Source organism: Haliotis asinina, chromosome 3 (assembly GCF_037392515.1).
Source record: "Haliotis asinina isolate JCU_RB_2024 chromosome 3, JCU_Hal_asi_v2, whole genome shotgun sequence".
Classification (NCBI taxonomy): Eukaryota; Metazoa; Mollusca; class Gastropoda; order Lepetellida; family Haliotidae; genus Haliotis; species Haliotis asinina.
Window position 1 is genome coordinate 79,710,273 of NC_090282.1, and position 16,559 is coordinate 79,726,831.

The following is a 16,559-nucleotide window of genomic DNA, read 5'->3' on the forward strand; positions in this document are numbered from 1 at the left end:
CATCTTAAGCCCCCTCATGTTTTACTGATTTATTAATAAAGGAAATAATAAGGAAGCAGAGTTAGGATGTTTCCCAGGCGTTCAGTTTCACCTCGAACTGTTTTTGTTTTTCCTCTGCTTTTGTCTGACGATATTACTCTCGATGCATGTACGGTTTGGGCCCTCCCTCCCCAAACATATTTTTGTATGATTTTTGCCAGAGATATTTACTTTACGTAAATGTGGAGAAAACGAAAGTGGTCGTTTTCAAAAATGGTGGAATGAATTCTTTCAAGGAATGAAAAGTGGTACTATGGTAATAAGTTGTTGTGTCCTGACCGTTCATATTGGGCTGAAGCAAGGAGAGGAAATAGAATTAGTTCATTTATTGGGTTGCAAGTTATTAATTATTAGGAGTTGAAACATCTATTGCGGACCACTTCGGCGAGTACGGAAGTTATCCCCTCAATATTTCAGTCTTCAAACGTTGTCTGACATGCTGGTGTAACTTTTGAATATGCTCTACTCTCATTTTCGCAGGAAAGGGTATACTGTGATGTACCTCGAGGCTTCTCGTGGGAAGACAAATTGGGCATATAAATATAAATCCGTGCTTTAAGTTGATAAGTTCAGAACAGCTTTGGTGCGTTTCGTTGTAGTTCTCATCCTTTAAACATAGAAACGGGAAGGTTATCATAATACCCCCAAACGTCAAAAGGATCTGTAAACGGTAATAATGAAAACGAATTGCATTTTCTTATTTCATTTTCTTCTTGTATGTTACGCTTACAATAACCTTAGAAAACAGTTTATATCACATACATATTTCGTGCACCGTACAATAAGGTTAAAATCCTATTGTCCAATATTATTATTCAAATTATGAAACGTGCTGCAATGTTGATACTACGTGAGAGTATATATCGAAACTCTATACACCAGTGATATATATATGTAAGATGGACCCATACTAATGTAAATAACGAAATGTGTTGTCAAGTTTGTACTATGTGCGCGCAACTCCGTGGTTTATGGTGCATGCACCAAAGCCAGTACTAGTTTTACTGAAAATATGGAACGTGTTGAAATGTTTGTATTTATTTGCGAGCAAATACTGATACTCTGTGGGCTATGATGTATGTATGTGTTTTGTGTGTGTGTTTGTGTTTGTGTTTGTGTTTGTGTTTGTGTGTTTGTGTGTGTGTGTGTGTGTGTATCGTAGCCTATACTAATGCTGCAATTATGAAACGTGCTGCAACGATTGTACTAAGTGCGAGCAAGTACTGAAACTTTGTTGATCAATGATGTGTGCTTACTAATGTTAAAATCATGAAATGTGTTTCACTGGCCGTATTATGCGCGCGCAAATATTGAAATTGTGTGGGCAGTGATGTATGTTTACTATGTTTACATAATGAAACGTGTTGCACTGACCTTATTGCAAATAAACAGATATTAGCTCATAAAAGTAAAATTATATATTAAAATTCTATATGTATCTGTATGTATGTAACAGCGAGGGATAGCAAAGTCGTATTATTCTTGTCCAGTCTATCTGACCATTAAGCCAATACACGTCATTGCTGAAAGCCAAACATAACATGACACCCTGTGGCTACATATTATAATAATGGCTTTATTGACTTTGTCTGTACATCACAAACGATATTATCTTCCAGGAACTTCACACGGTAAGTATCTGAAAACAGACCAAGCTTTATGAAACAAGAGAAATACTACCTACACAATACAGTACAAACTACCTACGCAATACACTACAAACTACGTGACCTTGTACTCTACTTTGTAAAAACTACACTCTTCAGTGTATATATACGATGTAAAACTAAAAGACTTCTGAATAGCAGTTACACTTTCTTAAAACAATAAGCAACATACTGTATTATAACGTGGCATGTTTATGTTCGTGAGTATAACCAAAAGTATCTCATAACGTTATCATAATCCATTTATCACCGTGGGGTACCACATAGGATTCACATGTTTGTGCTGCGTGGAAATCAAACCTGCGCCTTACGCGTGGAGAGCAGAAGCTCTACCTACGAGGCTGCTCTACCTCCCCTTGTAAACGAGTAGAAGTAGTCATCAACAAAAGACAAAATCACTGACCATTCTTTAGAACCTGCACCACACAAGCTGGATACCACAGGCCGTCTTCCCACTGGGCCTCAACTATGTCGTTCACCTTGAGCTTCTGCAAAAAAAGAATAATTTCAAAGACCATTACTTCGGTCGTGACAAAGCTGGTTAAACAAAACGTTGTCACAAAACATCCGCATCTTTTGTTGTTATCACCCTAACTAATGAATTTTGGGATATAATGACCATAATTTATGGACGAGCGCTTAATATCCAATTTCATTTACATTTCATTTTGCAACCTACATACGTGAGTATATATTATATATATACATCTAGAAGAGATACATACTAGTAATGTAGAAGTAGAAGGTTGCTGATAATACCCTGAAGAACAATCCGACTGAAGTAGTCAATGACTTACATGCCTTGTATGACTTCTGGAAGGGAGCGATGATTCCAGCTGTTTGACCTTCTCCCGTAGCTCTGCCTCCGCCTAGAAAACACATACAATCAGAATCAGGGCTGACCCATTCCACACCGTTACATACGGTTCGAAAACAAAATGACATTTTGTGACCCTTGAGTGAACCACAGCTAGTACTTGGCAACAAAGTATCTTGCGGGGTAAAACGAACAATGAAAATGACGGATGCTGAGCATGTTCAACTGCGAAATATATGTAGTTTATGAACAACCAGAGAATCAAGTGAAGCACATGTTATAACTGGATTACACTCTCTTAGTTAAGTACAGATTCTAGTACTTTCATTGGGTTGAGACTCATCCGGGATTCGAACCCACCCCCCTTACAGTCAATAACGTACTCGCCAGCAGACGAAGTCAACGCTACTGTACAATATTGTGGGACCCCCGGTGGGTGAGTGGGTTAAATCGCTGTGTGTGCTGGCCACCTTTTACATGACATTGTGTATTCAAAGATTATCAAAGAAATCAAGAACGTCATTTGCCTGCCTATACTGATTCATTTGGGGTTGAGGTGTCGGGATTGAGCCCACCTGTCATCGGGTGTAAAAGCCTTGGAGTCAACTTTGTGCAGACCCCAGCAAGAGTTTTATAATCGCAAGGGAATTTAGATTGATAATACGATGTGCCGCTGGGATTGTCATCCAATGATCGAGGGAAAAAATACCAGCGCCTTGAGCAAACACTAGTTTCGCTGATATGTGCCCTATATAAATAACCTCTAATTAAAAAAAAACAAAAACACAAAAGAATAATTTGGGTGTGTAGGGTGGAAACAGCAGGTAAATATTGTAATCAGTGATTTACAGTTACCTTGACAAATGTGTTCATTTGCCGGTACAGATACTATCATGCCAAAGTTCTTACATTAATGTCAAATAATGTTGTCTCTGCCATGTGTCTTTAATGTAAACATTCTGCAAGTAAGTCGTCATCTGGAATTGTCAAATCCTTAACCCATACATGTACTATCTCTATTTGAGGTAGCGGAAACCCTATCCCATAAAGTCCGATATAATGATAAATACTTCATTGCATCCCCTTTCTTCACAAACACTGTTAATGCAACGGTCCCTGATGGCAAAGCTCATGTGTCTTTGGCTGTATTGACATGAAACAATAACCCGAAGAGTTTACCATGAACGCTTGCTATTAAGATCTCTGAATCTTCAACATAGTAAAATGTGAATGCACCAACATAGGTTTATTCCATTATATTCAACGATGCATTCAAACAGCGGTGCCATGTTTAACACTCATTATCTAAGGCCGTATCACTGCCTCGGTTCATATGTAAACATATTTCTGGTGTATCGCTATGGAACAAATTATTGATCACATATTTTAGACAGTTGATATGAGTATTTACTAAAACATCGTGTTTCTGCACAGGCACATGTCATGATCTCGTAAATCTTTAATTGGTTATTGTCATATGAAGTTTATTTTGTGCGTCCGTTTTTTCTGTTACTGTTCAGTAGAGAACTTGTGGAAGTGGCGGTGGCTGAGCGGGCCAGTGAAATCCCAAACATGACATATGAGGTTCTTGGAGTCCATGAAACGGTATAATCACTCTGCTTTTGATGTGGATTTTAAATAAAACGAGAAACACAGCTTCTATAATCATATGATATAACAGTTGTAAGTGACCATATCTTCAGCATATGCACAGTTAACTATTAATGGGTTAAGTGAAATAATGAAATAAGAAATAATGTCTCATCCAATGCCATAAATTAAATGAAAAGACATATTTTATCCACTATCATAAATTAATTGAAATGACATAGTTTATCCACAACTATATATAAATTGAAAAGATACATTTTATCCACTACCATAAATTAATTGAAATGACATAGCTTATTAACTACTATAAAGAAATTGAAAAGACATATTTCATCCACTACCACAAATACACTGAAAAGATGTATTTCATGCACCATCATAAATAAACTGAAAAGACATGTCATCCACTATCGAAATAAAACTGTAAATATACATTTTATGCACTATCATAGATAAACGGAAAAGAAATATTTTACCACTGCAATAAATATACTGAAAAGAATTTCATACACAATTGTGAATAAACTGAAAACATGTATTTCATACACTATCATAAATACACCGAAAGACCATCACTATCAAAATAAAACTGTAAACACATATTTCACCTAGTATGATAGATAAACAGAAAAGATTTTCTCCTCTGGAACAGTTTGTAGTAATCACTGCACTTACTATTTGTGTATCACACATGACAGTGAGGCGAATTGAAAACACCTATAAATGTTTTACATGTTATGTGATATAGCTCGGATTAGACACAGACACAAAACACACTTCTCAGTCTTAGGATACTCAAATTTGAAAACAACAAGCAAATAGTCATATGACTATAACCTTCTAGCGCATAACAGGCAGTTTGGGTTATCGGGGGTAATGATATGCCTGCTTTCACTGTTAGCGCTATGAGCATTCACCTCGTGAGTGGAGTTTGGCGCGATATACATGCACATATTATTATATCATAAATATTAATTATCCCTTACCTTTCTACACAATGAGAGACACGCTTTGGCTTTGAGTAATTCGTCACTTGTATCCCTCTCCTTCTTCTCTAACTGCAAAGTAAAGGTATGTCTTGTTCAGATATACATATTCAAGCATATATTCTGGTTTACAATTTATACAAATTGAATAGAGAATACTAATTGGGACCTGTCGTCATTCTGATATGCATTGGGAAATGATTTCGAGATAGAGCCAATAGACAAAGGATGACGATCATGTAAGTTAGATGTAGCTTTGTGTCACTTTTTATCTTCAATAATCATGAATGGCTGAATTTGTTTGTTTGTAAATATGGTATCATGGATATTTGAGACATCTTCTTGAATGTATGTAGACCAAGCAGTAAATGTTATTTTATCGTGAATCTGTTATGAAAATCACCTTTGCTATTTTTGTTTTGAGATGAGCTATTTCCTCTTGGTGGTTCGCCTCCTTTTGTTCCAACTGAAAAGAAAATACAAAAACTTGCAAGTAATGAAATGAAGCATTTTCCCCTATCGCACATAACTCTGTTCCTAGTCGGTGAGTGCTGTTAACCTGTCTCACTTAGGTTAAGGTGATCAGTTGCAACGCGAAATGAAATCACTCACGTTACTGAGTCGATGGTGTCTGACTCATCAAAGGGGACACCACTCTGCACAGCGCAATACAGAAATCATGGCATGGCAGATCAAGCATAGCAGATTATTGTTCAAAGAGGAAACCCCGATCTTACTGATACAAAAAAATATGAGTTCGATATACACAGAACATGATGCAGTGCATGTCGATATTCTCAAAGCATTTTACATACTCACAATTGCATTGTCAGCTCTCAGGCTCATAAGTTCGTCATCCTGTTCCGATAATCGTGCCTGCAGCTGAAACCAGCATCAGGAAAACTTTTAAATCCGCAGCTTGTACATTTGACATCATTCATCTAGATGTTAAATTAAACATGCAATGTTTTTTTTTTGTCTCCAACAGTTTACAGTAATTACATATTGTATCAGCTGTCGCAATAAATTGTGTGTATTCTTGCGCTTCACTGTACAAAGCCACCTTTCAAATACCGAACTTCCCATCACAGCAGCCCTATGACAGGTCTGTGGAACCAAGCCACGGTCTACCTGATCCATTTAGTCGCCTCTTAACACCTAACTCTGTATGACACTGGGATTCGCCGACCATGATACTCACCTCTTTGTTCGTGTCCTTCTGTTGTGTGAGTTCGTTGGTCAAAGATTCAGTCTAAAACATCAATCACATACCATGGTAATTCATCCTAGACATTCAAATTAAAAATCTCATTCATGCACTAGATGCCATACAAGTATAGAACGATTTTCATAATATGCCCATTTCTAGTGTGAAAACTACTGCTCGTTTAAGTTTTAGTCCAATGGTAAAAGCAGTATGATTACTGGTTAAATGTGGTCTTGAGCATGTGAAAATACGATGATGACATTGTTGCTGTACTTCGTCAAATACAGAACAAATACATACTATATCCAATCCATTTTGACTAACGCCTAGTTTCTAAAACATATTTTACAGAAGATCTGTCACAGAAATTCGTAGCAGTAACCCAACGACTTTACTATGGTGTTCTAGTCATATATTCTAGACCAGCATGGGCTGTATTGAGTACACCTGTTTGACAAACAACTATTTCATTGAATCAATTAAAATGTGTTTTCATATTCCCTTTACGTGTGAGCTGAGATTAAAAGAATTCATGTTATATTAAGGCGTGTCAACTTAGTGAAGACGAAGTACCTTCTTCGTGAAACCCACAATCACGAGTATAGTGCTGACGTACTTAGAAGCATTCTGAGTATCAGAGAAATGGAACCAGCTTATATGTATAAACTGAAGCGTCAGTCAATACCTGCTGACCGAACAATACGTCCGGTTCTTTCTTGTCTGTTCTGCGTCTCTTTGAGTGGTGGCTGTTCTTTGACATAATCTTCACCTTGTTTCGTCTCTGTCAAAATCAGACACAATACATATTGTCAGCCCATGAACGAAAATTCCATATGTCATTTAATTTTCATGCAAGCATATAATATCAATGCATTCGTGGGGTAATTCATGTCATGAGACGAGAAGACGACGCTCTCTTCTTGGTGCTAACATACCTGAGTGACACATAACAAAACGAATTTGCATGTTGTGAAGCATCCTCGATATCTCCAGAGTATACGCTCCGATAAGTCTCCACTATACCGTGGACGCATCTACGGCTCTGCCAGATAAATTTATTACCTCCCTTTGCTGGCTCCGCCTTCTCACAGTAGCCAATCAGCTAGACCGCTGTTATAACAGAGCTTGCCAGTGTCAACAAAGGTAGCGGTCGCAACTGCGAAGGTTTGCCCACAGTGCGTCGCAGATTTTAGGGAAATCATACAAACAAATTGACAGGTCCGAAACTTTAAAACAACATATGCAAGAACGCCTTCTACCTCTTCCAGGGAACCTCTGCATGGTTTCTGTTGCCAAGTATAATCAGTTAGATAATTCAAAAAACGAAAGTGAGTTGTGATTGGTTCGCTCAACTTCCCAGCGTAGACACCTGACTGGATGAAAAGACAGTCAAGGGAGGTAATAAATTTATCTGGCAGAGCCGTAGAAGCGTCCATGGTATAGTGGAGACTTATCGGAACGTATACCCTGGAGATATCGAGGATGGTTGTGAAGTCGCGTGATTGAGACCTCGTTGTGTACATTTGAGGTGTGACACTGAGGATTTTGATAGTATTGCATTCTATCAAGATGACATTCTACACGGGGCTCATATATATGTAAAGCAGAATACCTGACTGTCACAGTTGAAGCTGTCGCTGTCTTCTTCAGTGTCCTCATTTGACGTTGATCTAGAGCGGATGGACACGCCATTGTCGCTCTCAGCGTCACTAAATTGGTCCTTTGATCGCTGTCTCTTCAGGTGTCGCCTGAAGAAGTCTCAGATTAATCAACCAAGAGCGGTTATTTATAATCGCATACCAAACTTAACCGTCAACAGATGTAAAACCGAATCCTGTTTATTAATGGATTATTAAAACAACAAACATTGCACATAGAGAAACATCATGGCAAACAGTATAATCAAATATTTATTTCTTGTTTTCTTTACAAGCACAGTTGATCCGACAGTGTCTAATAGATAATTTCAAAGTTGTACACAGTGTTTATAAAAATGGGAGGAACAATGTAAGTATGTTTGGACGAAGTTTCTATTTTGGGTTGCCATTCTAGTGCCCCTGCAACTCCAGTTTAAAAAAAAATATCGTTATCATAAATAATCAATTCGTTCTCTTCGCAAAACTGATGCTGTCAAATAAGCCAACAACACTCACCTAAACTTCGCGCCAGCCTCTGCACATTTTTTCTGAAAGCTCCGCGGCGAGAGGGCTCCTTTCAACATATCCTTGATACACGTGATCAGCTCCCGGTCATCAAGGAAGTGGGCGTTAGCCAAGAAGTACGCCTTCATTGGTCCCTTTTTCTGACCTTTGACATGACCTTTGTCCCAGGCTGTGAACAGTGAGGCCAAGTGTGGCCAGACTGTGTCGTTGACGGACGACACTCGGAGTGCCGCCATGTAGTTGGCAGACAGGATGCGCTTCTACAAACATGAAACATAAATACTGCTATAGGACGCTGCGCTTCACAAACATGAAACATAAAAACTGCCAGAGGTGAATGTGCTTCCACAAAGATTATATAAATACAGTAAATGAATGAAAGCAGCATCTAGATATATTATCCATAAGAAACAACAGATCTGAGACCGCGATATGTTGATAAAGATTTACACTTGACAGATTAGGTTTTCAGTGTATTTCGCCTCAAGACTTATCAAAGAAGGAGCAATAAGATCAGCTAAGAAGAAAGACTGTCCCTGGGCCTCCGTTCACAAAGCACTAAGGCGATTGTAAATCATTTAGGTAACCTAATGGCGATGTTCAAGAATGGGTGTTAGGGTTAACCTTAGTAAAGGCTGCTTCGTGAAAGGAGCCCCTGGTCAGTAAAACGTTTCAGTCACATAACCATAACCATGAAGATCCCTTCACCCTCCCGTCAGAGCAGACACTGCAATAGACGACACTCCCATTTCATTTTGACCTCACTGAGTTGAGCTTAGCTGCCCAGCAATACACTGCACTCACCGTCAGCGACATCATGTGGCAAAGTTTCTCCTTCCATTCGTACTCAAGAGTCTCTGGAGATGCTCCAGCCTTCTGACAAGCCACTCTCTCTGTCCGAAACAGCCGGACATAGTCCAGGAAGGTCATCTGTTTGGCCACTTCGTGGTTCCTGTTGTGGAGATAGGCCAGGGCCTTGGATTCTTCCTCCGTCAACTGGTGGTACAGCTGACAGGGCCACAGGGCGTACCTGCAGACAAAGAAGATGATCCGATCACCCCGTTGTTACTTTTTCGCCCAATGGGATTGAATTTGATCGGATTACCTTCTAAATTCTCTGGCAGTCACGGTTCACATCCAAAATAGTTTGCATTTAAGAACCATATCGTGAACATTATACATTTCGTAATATTTATTTGGGTAACATTCTAAATAAATACCAACAATTAGACATCTATTTGGCTGTTCATTAACTTGCTTCTAAGCACTCGTGCACTTACTTGACAACACCGTTGTCAAAATTTTCGCACTGAGTGTCATAACTCTGATATTTGAACTACCTCTTGTCCTCTGTCTCTACCCACAACTCCATGGCAGCCTGGCGGGTGTGGTTCCCACCCAGCACCTCCAGGCGGCACGATCTTGCTTTCTGAAGATCCTTGATGGGGGGCATGTCAGGTGTGGAGACGTTGGCAACAATGAGGGTGAACTTCGTAACTTGTTTCTCCCTCATTTCGCGTTTAATGTTCTCAACATGGGCACGGTCTATTGCACGGATGAGGCACTCTGTCTTTGGTTTGACCAGGTTTTCAATATGGACGGCCGCATACGTGGCTACAATGTAGACAATTAAAACGGTAGTGCATCCCATCCTATAACACGACGCCCAAAAATGCTGCACAAGGTGTTCACTGGAGATTAGGTATAGAGATGAAGTAAGATTGTGTACAACACTGACGGAAACACTACTGACAGGGTGTTTTGACAGGGTGTTTTCCTTCGGGAAAGAGTGAGTTTAGTTTTACGCCAACAGACAGATTTTTTATTTACGTCTCACCTGTTAATACACCCTGCTCTTAGTAATATTCCATCAGTGTCACGGCGGGGGACACCAGAAAAGGGATTCACACAAGGAGTTCCTTCGCGCGGATATTCAGACAGATGTAAACAATAATAAAACAACAGCGGCAATCACCCACACTCACTCACGCAGTACGTTGTCACACTCACCAGGTTGTCGAACAGAGGGCGTCCGTGGCCCGCCATCCTCGGATTTCTTCCTCTTTGTCTTGGGTGCCTTGATAGTCGGTGTCTGGAATTATTTCAGACATTTATATACATTCTAAAAATTCACTTCCATCATGTCCTAATGTGACTCCACTTTAACGAATCACACCATCGACACTTTTGATAGGCTATGTAGACACGACATACAAAAATAAAAATAAATACATATATTTTATATATATTATAATTAAGTAAGTTAATTCATATAAATATATACATAATCACTTAAGGACATATGCCAGTATTTACCAATAAGTCAAGCAGGTAAAAATCAAACAACGCTACTCTTGAATGACAAACAACGCACCTGCTGATCAGGGGAGGGTGCCTCTTCATCCGGTAACCCTTCATCCATCACGGGGTTATAGTCAGGATCTCTGGACGCCATTACGTATTTGTTGATTCAACACTACAAACATAAACATTGGTTGTTGTTGGTAAATCATTACAGTAATTCAACTCACAAATTACCCAATACCTCTGCTTTGGAACAAACTAATCGTACACCTCCATATATTACGTCAGCTAACTGACGGCGTCAAGCTTCTATGCAGATCGAACAAAGCTAGAGTTTAACATAACTAGGAATGATTCATTACTAGTTAAGCTATACTGTACCTTTCTAGCGTTCGAAATAACCGTCGGCCCGAAGGCCCAGCGCCGGTTGTTGTATCGGACCGGCACTTTCAGATATTTGTAGGCCCTTAAGGCCTTTAGTGAATTATCTGTCTTTTTTTCCAACTCGAATCTTTCCCTTTTATATTTATTTACGTTAGAAAATGATCCATAGTGTGTATTACGGTATCTTAGTATCACTTCCTGGCATCTCAACCCTTTGCGCATAGAAATATCTTTAATCCGTTTTAACTACTAAAAACGTGTGTGTGTGTGTGTGTGTGTGTGTGTGTGTGTGTGTGTGTGTGTGTGTGTGTGTGTGAGTGAGGAGAGGGGGTGGGGATCATTCAAATTGTAGAAGATTCTCCATAAAACATCCTCACACCACCCACCCTACCACCGCAATAAATTGTTTTCTTGCACAATATTAAGCGTACATTTGCCAAAGGGTTAGTATATAAACAATATCATCATAAATAAGTGTGGTGTTACCGCACTGTTGTAAATAAAACTGGATATGGCCAACGGTACACTACTATCCCGAATAAGAGAGCCCTACTCACGAGCGTATGTCAAGGACTTGTGTAAACATGCCGCTAACTAACTCAAGGACGAAAGTAAGGGGCGTTACTCTAAATGACACTTTGGACTGAACTAATATTTGAGTGAAGAGATCTCCTAGAAGCGCTTGTACAATCCTTTGCATTTGCGGGGAGGGATGAAGAAGCCTCTAAGTGAATGGACAGATGATTTCAGCTGGTGTGTGAAAATGGCAACTGTTGTGTGTCGCAAATAATTGTCAGTCAACCTAACATTGTGTATCTTAATAATACGGCAGTGTGAATAATTATCTGTCAAGGCGGATTCGTCCAGAGTAATTGAACAAGTAGAAATGTGGCACATAGATGAGTGACACAAACACCTACATCCCTGCTGTACACTACAAATGGTAACTATTCATATCAGTCTTTTTCTAATCACTGGTGCGAAACCGACATCACACTTTAGACAATGATTAAAATCATACGAGCTCATTGTACTACATCGCGAATGAGACGTAATGATAACATTCCTCGGTCATCAGAAACACACGCAAAGACATGCCAAGTGTTCATATGATAATATACATGAACATATGTCAAACCTAGGAACTGCATCGGATATAACTCTGATGAATGACGGACTTATTTATTCTATTGATTATATCACTTTTTGTCAAATACTACCTCTAACTGAAAATATATTATTCCCAGTCAACATTTACCTGTTTGACAAACCAAAATATAGAAAGGGTGAACACAGCTAGCCACAAAATATTAACTGGTGTTACCAAAATAATGTGGACTTGAGGCGAGTGCATCTACATGTAAACCCTCTCCAGTGACATATTTCGTTGGTACAGACCCTATCAAATATTTCCTTCAGAGGGTTTTTTTACATCCCACACAGAATTTCTGCCCACTTGTAACATTTAAGTACACATTACAAATATGACGTAATGAACATATTTCCAATGATGAATTGAGCTGGTAGTGTAGGAAACAGTCGCAGTTTGTGTGTGAGGTGCACCATCAGGGTCCACAGACCCAAACATAAACAACGCCCAAGGCAGAGACGGAGTTCGTATGTCATCAGTAGGTACACACGTGTCATTAGTACTTACCAATATGACTTTGTACATATATATTACATGTGGACACCCTGGGCAGAAGTTCTGCCTTCAAAATGTCAATGACATTTTCCTGCTGACACATTAACAATAGACAAGTACTTTACTTATCGCATGTGATACAGACACTTCGTTCAGCCCCCTTCTTTCCGAGCGGCAGATTGTACGTTGGGCGGTCGGAGGTACATGAACTGCAGAGAGTTGCTGCATGAACTCAGTATCAAGGAATGGTTGTTAACCTGTAGGTTTTATGTTAAATATGCTGCTTATTACGGTCAGTCACAATTATCGAGAATATGTTCCTGTCGCGTTGTGATTACAACACAATTAAGTCTAATTAAGTCTATCTCTTCAACGAAGTTATGAAGCCCGTTTGCTGGAAAGAATTGAACACCTGAACAGTTCAGACAAATGCCTGAATAATCAGAACACCTGAATAACCTGATCAGATTGACCTTGGTGTGGTTGATCTGAACGATTAGAATCTTAATATGAACGATATGCAGATAAATGGCCTCAATAATCTTAACAATAAATCATAGTAAGTATAATATAAAGTGACAGTAAGTGATCTAGACAGTCTGAGCAGTTAGGTCCTGATAGTGACGGTATGAAAAGAAGGATGATGATCTGAACAATGTCATCAGTCAGATCAGATAGAAACGATATGAAGAGATATGGTCTGAATACCATCTGAACTCTAGATCCTTTACTAAAACACGAATCTTTCATCAAGGACGTTTCAGTTGCCTAACTGTTACGACTGGATATGGCATCATGTACATCAGATATCACCCGAGGATACTACATTCCTAGCTACTGCTTGAAAAAGTACAGACAAGATACACCACTGGGCAATACACGCCCTTGGTATGAAGACAAGACAGGCATATGGATGTCGACTTTTGTTACTGAAAAGTATGATTTAAAACCGCCAACTTCGACCTATCGTCTCGACACCGCGGGTATAAAAAGTCACTTCAACGAATATCTATAGCATCATATGGTCTCACCTAAAAGACTTCAGACGTGCACGTCAGAATAAACAACATACAGTGAAGTTATCATGACTGCCTTCACGCTTTATGCAAGGGTTTAATTAATACCTTAAATGATTAGTGACCTCGTTACGTCACAAAGTAGTGATTTCCTTCCATGTGTTATAGAGCGGAAGTGTACCAGCTGGGCGAGACCCCGCTACAGCGACGGAAGGCGGGGAGTGAACACGTGACGTAACAGTCCATTGTTTTTACTCTGAACTTGCGCTGTTTAATGAACATCACAGCTCCTCCAGGTGTGGACGCGTGTGATTGTCAATGACACACTTCTGCTAATTAGTGTAAACACGACCCATTAACTAGAGCGTCCACAATTGGAGTGCTCAGATAAGTTGTTTATAGCGTCATTTAGTGAGTAAATTGTGATAAGGGGTTTCGTTAACGCTGACTGGTTTAAGACCGTAATTGATTGTGTTTGTGTTGTATGTAGGATTGTTTTGAACTTTTGACCAATGTGAATAGTAATCATATGTGCAGAAATAGTGGCCTCCGGTGCCTTTGAAGCCGAACGCTGAAGTCAGTCTAAATTTGATATCTGATACATATTCGCAATAACAGCACGTGCAGCAGAGAGTAGGAAATTGTGAAAGTGCAGTTTATGGATGTTGAGTGCCTGCACACAATGACATAGTCTGGACCCTTGTTAAACTAGAGTGTAAACTGACTATAACCTCCAACCACCTCCTTTGTGGAAAGTAGTGAAAGTAGAAATGAAAATGCAATATAAGCTACCATAACGCTATCAACAGATGGGAGAGAGAAAGTATGCTCGTGGTTATTTGATTTGACTCCAAACCTACAACTTGACTCCAAACCTACAACGTGTTCACCGAGCAGACGAAGAAACACTACAAACTCCAAGACACAGGCATGATTCCTTACCCGAATGCATCACAATCGAAAAATAATTTCTTGTTTATAATTTTCACCAGTCATACATTTCTTTGTCCTGCCGTTTAGTTGACGGTTTTAGAACTTTATGTACCACAGTGTCGTTTCCTCGGTCAATGCCAGAGTTCCTCTCGAATTGTGAATCTCGTATACTGAACACGATTTTCATTCAAATATAAATGAAAGAGAAGCCTTAGCTGAGGACATGCTTGGCCGAGGCTGACGCAGTCGAGCAAGATGAGGCGCCAGCTACTTGAAGCAGGGGCTGACTGACATCAGCTGTGTAACAGCACGCGAATCACACTTCCTCTCACTTCAACACTATAATACAACATGCAGGACGTGGAAACTAAAGAATGTCTATATTAACCAACAGATATGCCCGTCGTCACTAACAGCCGTACTTGACCATGCACATGCAACTATACCTCTGTTTTCTCCGCGCTCTTCTTGCCAACTTGAAAGATGCTGACCTACATACCTAACTCCTCGCCAAGTTCACAGCGCACAGCAGATACCACCACTATAGGAAACGTCGGTAATACGAGACAAGGGGCCAAGTGTTCAACTTCCTCACAACTTATATAAACTTTATATTACAACACATTCTTCTCTACATATTCACACTGTACTTACATACACCGAAGACTGTAAACAAAGGTTGGGACGTTTCGGCTCTGGCCCCGCTGCGATAATGCCAGCAGAAAGTTTTACCAAACCTGGGAAATCTTCAGCTGCCCCGCCCCTCGTCTGCATATACCGTAATGTATCCGTGAATGGTCTGCTTTCGGTACTGGGAAGACATTTTTTTGCCAAATTCATCTCTAACAAACATATTTATATCTTCGTTTCATTTTAGCCAAGTATGAATAAAACCACAACTAGACCACCTTATATGTGAATTGTTCTAAGAAAGTGGACAATTCAATTCCTTAAATATTTTCCAGCTTTCCTCACCAGCTTCGAATGACACTGAGGTGATGAAAACGGGAAAATAATAAACGAACGCTAGAATTTTCCTGTGATCCTTTACTTCAGTATATGCACTGGTGATGTATTAATAACAGCAAAGTCTAGATTGTTTGAGAACAAAGATATATTCAAAGCAAGTTGGAAAAGTAGTGTTTGTATATAAAGTTATTACGACCGACCATAATGTATACAGGTAAGAACAATCTATATCTACATGACATATTAGTTGTGCTACAGAAAGCTGGTAACATTTTCAATGCTATCATCTCTGTAACAGGTTTTAAATTTGTATTATGCCATACAATGGAGACTGCTTATTTAGAGCGTATTCTTACGTATTTAATTCCCCGAAAACCCAGTCGTTAATCTACTTGTGGAATTATGTAATGAGTGAGTTCATGATAACGGCTTGAGATCCTACATCGATTCGTCGCTGCAGGCGACAAATAAACAGTTGTCATCAATATAGTTTTATCTTTCTTTTCTACATAATTGCTTGAATTCTTATGAAATAATTATGAGATAACTCATGTGATATTGTAAATATTACATTATCCCTTTTTGTTATTTTCTAAGGATGTTGGGTACATCATGTATGTTTTCGTCATAAATGGTAATGCTTGGGTGCACTATTTGTTTGTGCTACAATGTTTTGGGATTTAAAAAAAAAACAACAACAACAACAACAACAAAAACAGGAAATAATTTTAAATGCTGATTACAAGGAAAGACGACATTCATACTACATATACACAGAAAGGTTTTCAAAACGAAAAAAAATAATAAAGACAATTATTA

The 16,559-nt window shown here is 39.2% G+C and overlaps 1 protein-coding gene across 2 annotated transcripts; it reads right to left on the reverse strand.

The window, feature by feature from the left end:
- Positions 1-1,595: 1,595 nt before the first annotated feature.
- On the reverse strand, positions 1,596-15,537 carry LOC137278543 (uncharacterized). Of its 2 annotated transcripts, none has more exons than XM_067810971.1 (15): positions 15,426-15,537; positions 10,864-10,965; positions 10,500-10,581; positions 9,830-10,103; positions 9,294-9,519; positions 8,481-8,749; positions 7,940-8,075; positions 7,013-7,108; positions 6,322-6,372; positions 5,940-6,002; positions 5,524-5,586; positions 5,121-5,192; positions 2,504-2,575; positions 2,110-2,194; positions 1,596-1,678 (listed from the first exon to the last, which is right to left on the reverse strand). In XM_067810971.1, exons 2-15 carry the CDS (start codon positions 10,942-10,944, stop codon positions 1,602-1,604), a joined length of 1,647 nt encoding a protein of 548 aa, XP_067667072.1. In that variant the 5' UTR covers positions 10,945-10,965; positions 15,426-15,537; the 3' UTR covers positions 1,596-1,601. The 2 variants fall into 2 exon arrangements, with proteins under 2 accessions (XP_067667072.1, XP_067667074.1); XM_067810973.1 differs by having other exon boundaries at positions 15,218-15,445.
- Positions 15,538-16,559: the final 1,022 nt, after the last annotated feature.

Coding starts and splice junctions, on each gene's coding strand:
- LOC137278543 (XM_067810971.1), bottom strand. CDS start 10,944: ATGGCGTCCAGAGATCCTGACTATAACCCCGTGATGGATGAAGGGTTA. Junction 8,076..8,480: donor GAGGCTGGCGCGAAGTTTAG/GTGAGTGTTGTT, acceptor AGACTTCTTCAG/GCGACACCTGAAGAGACAGC. Junction 6,373..7,012: donor ACGTATTGTTCGGTCAGCAG/GTATTGACTGAC, acceptor TTGATGTTTTAG/ACTGAATCTTTGACCAACGA.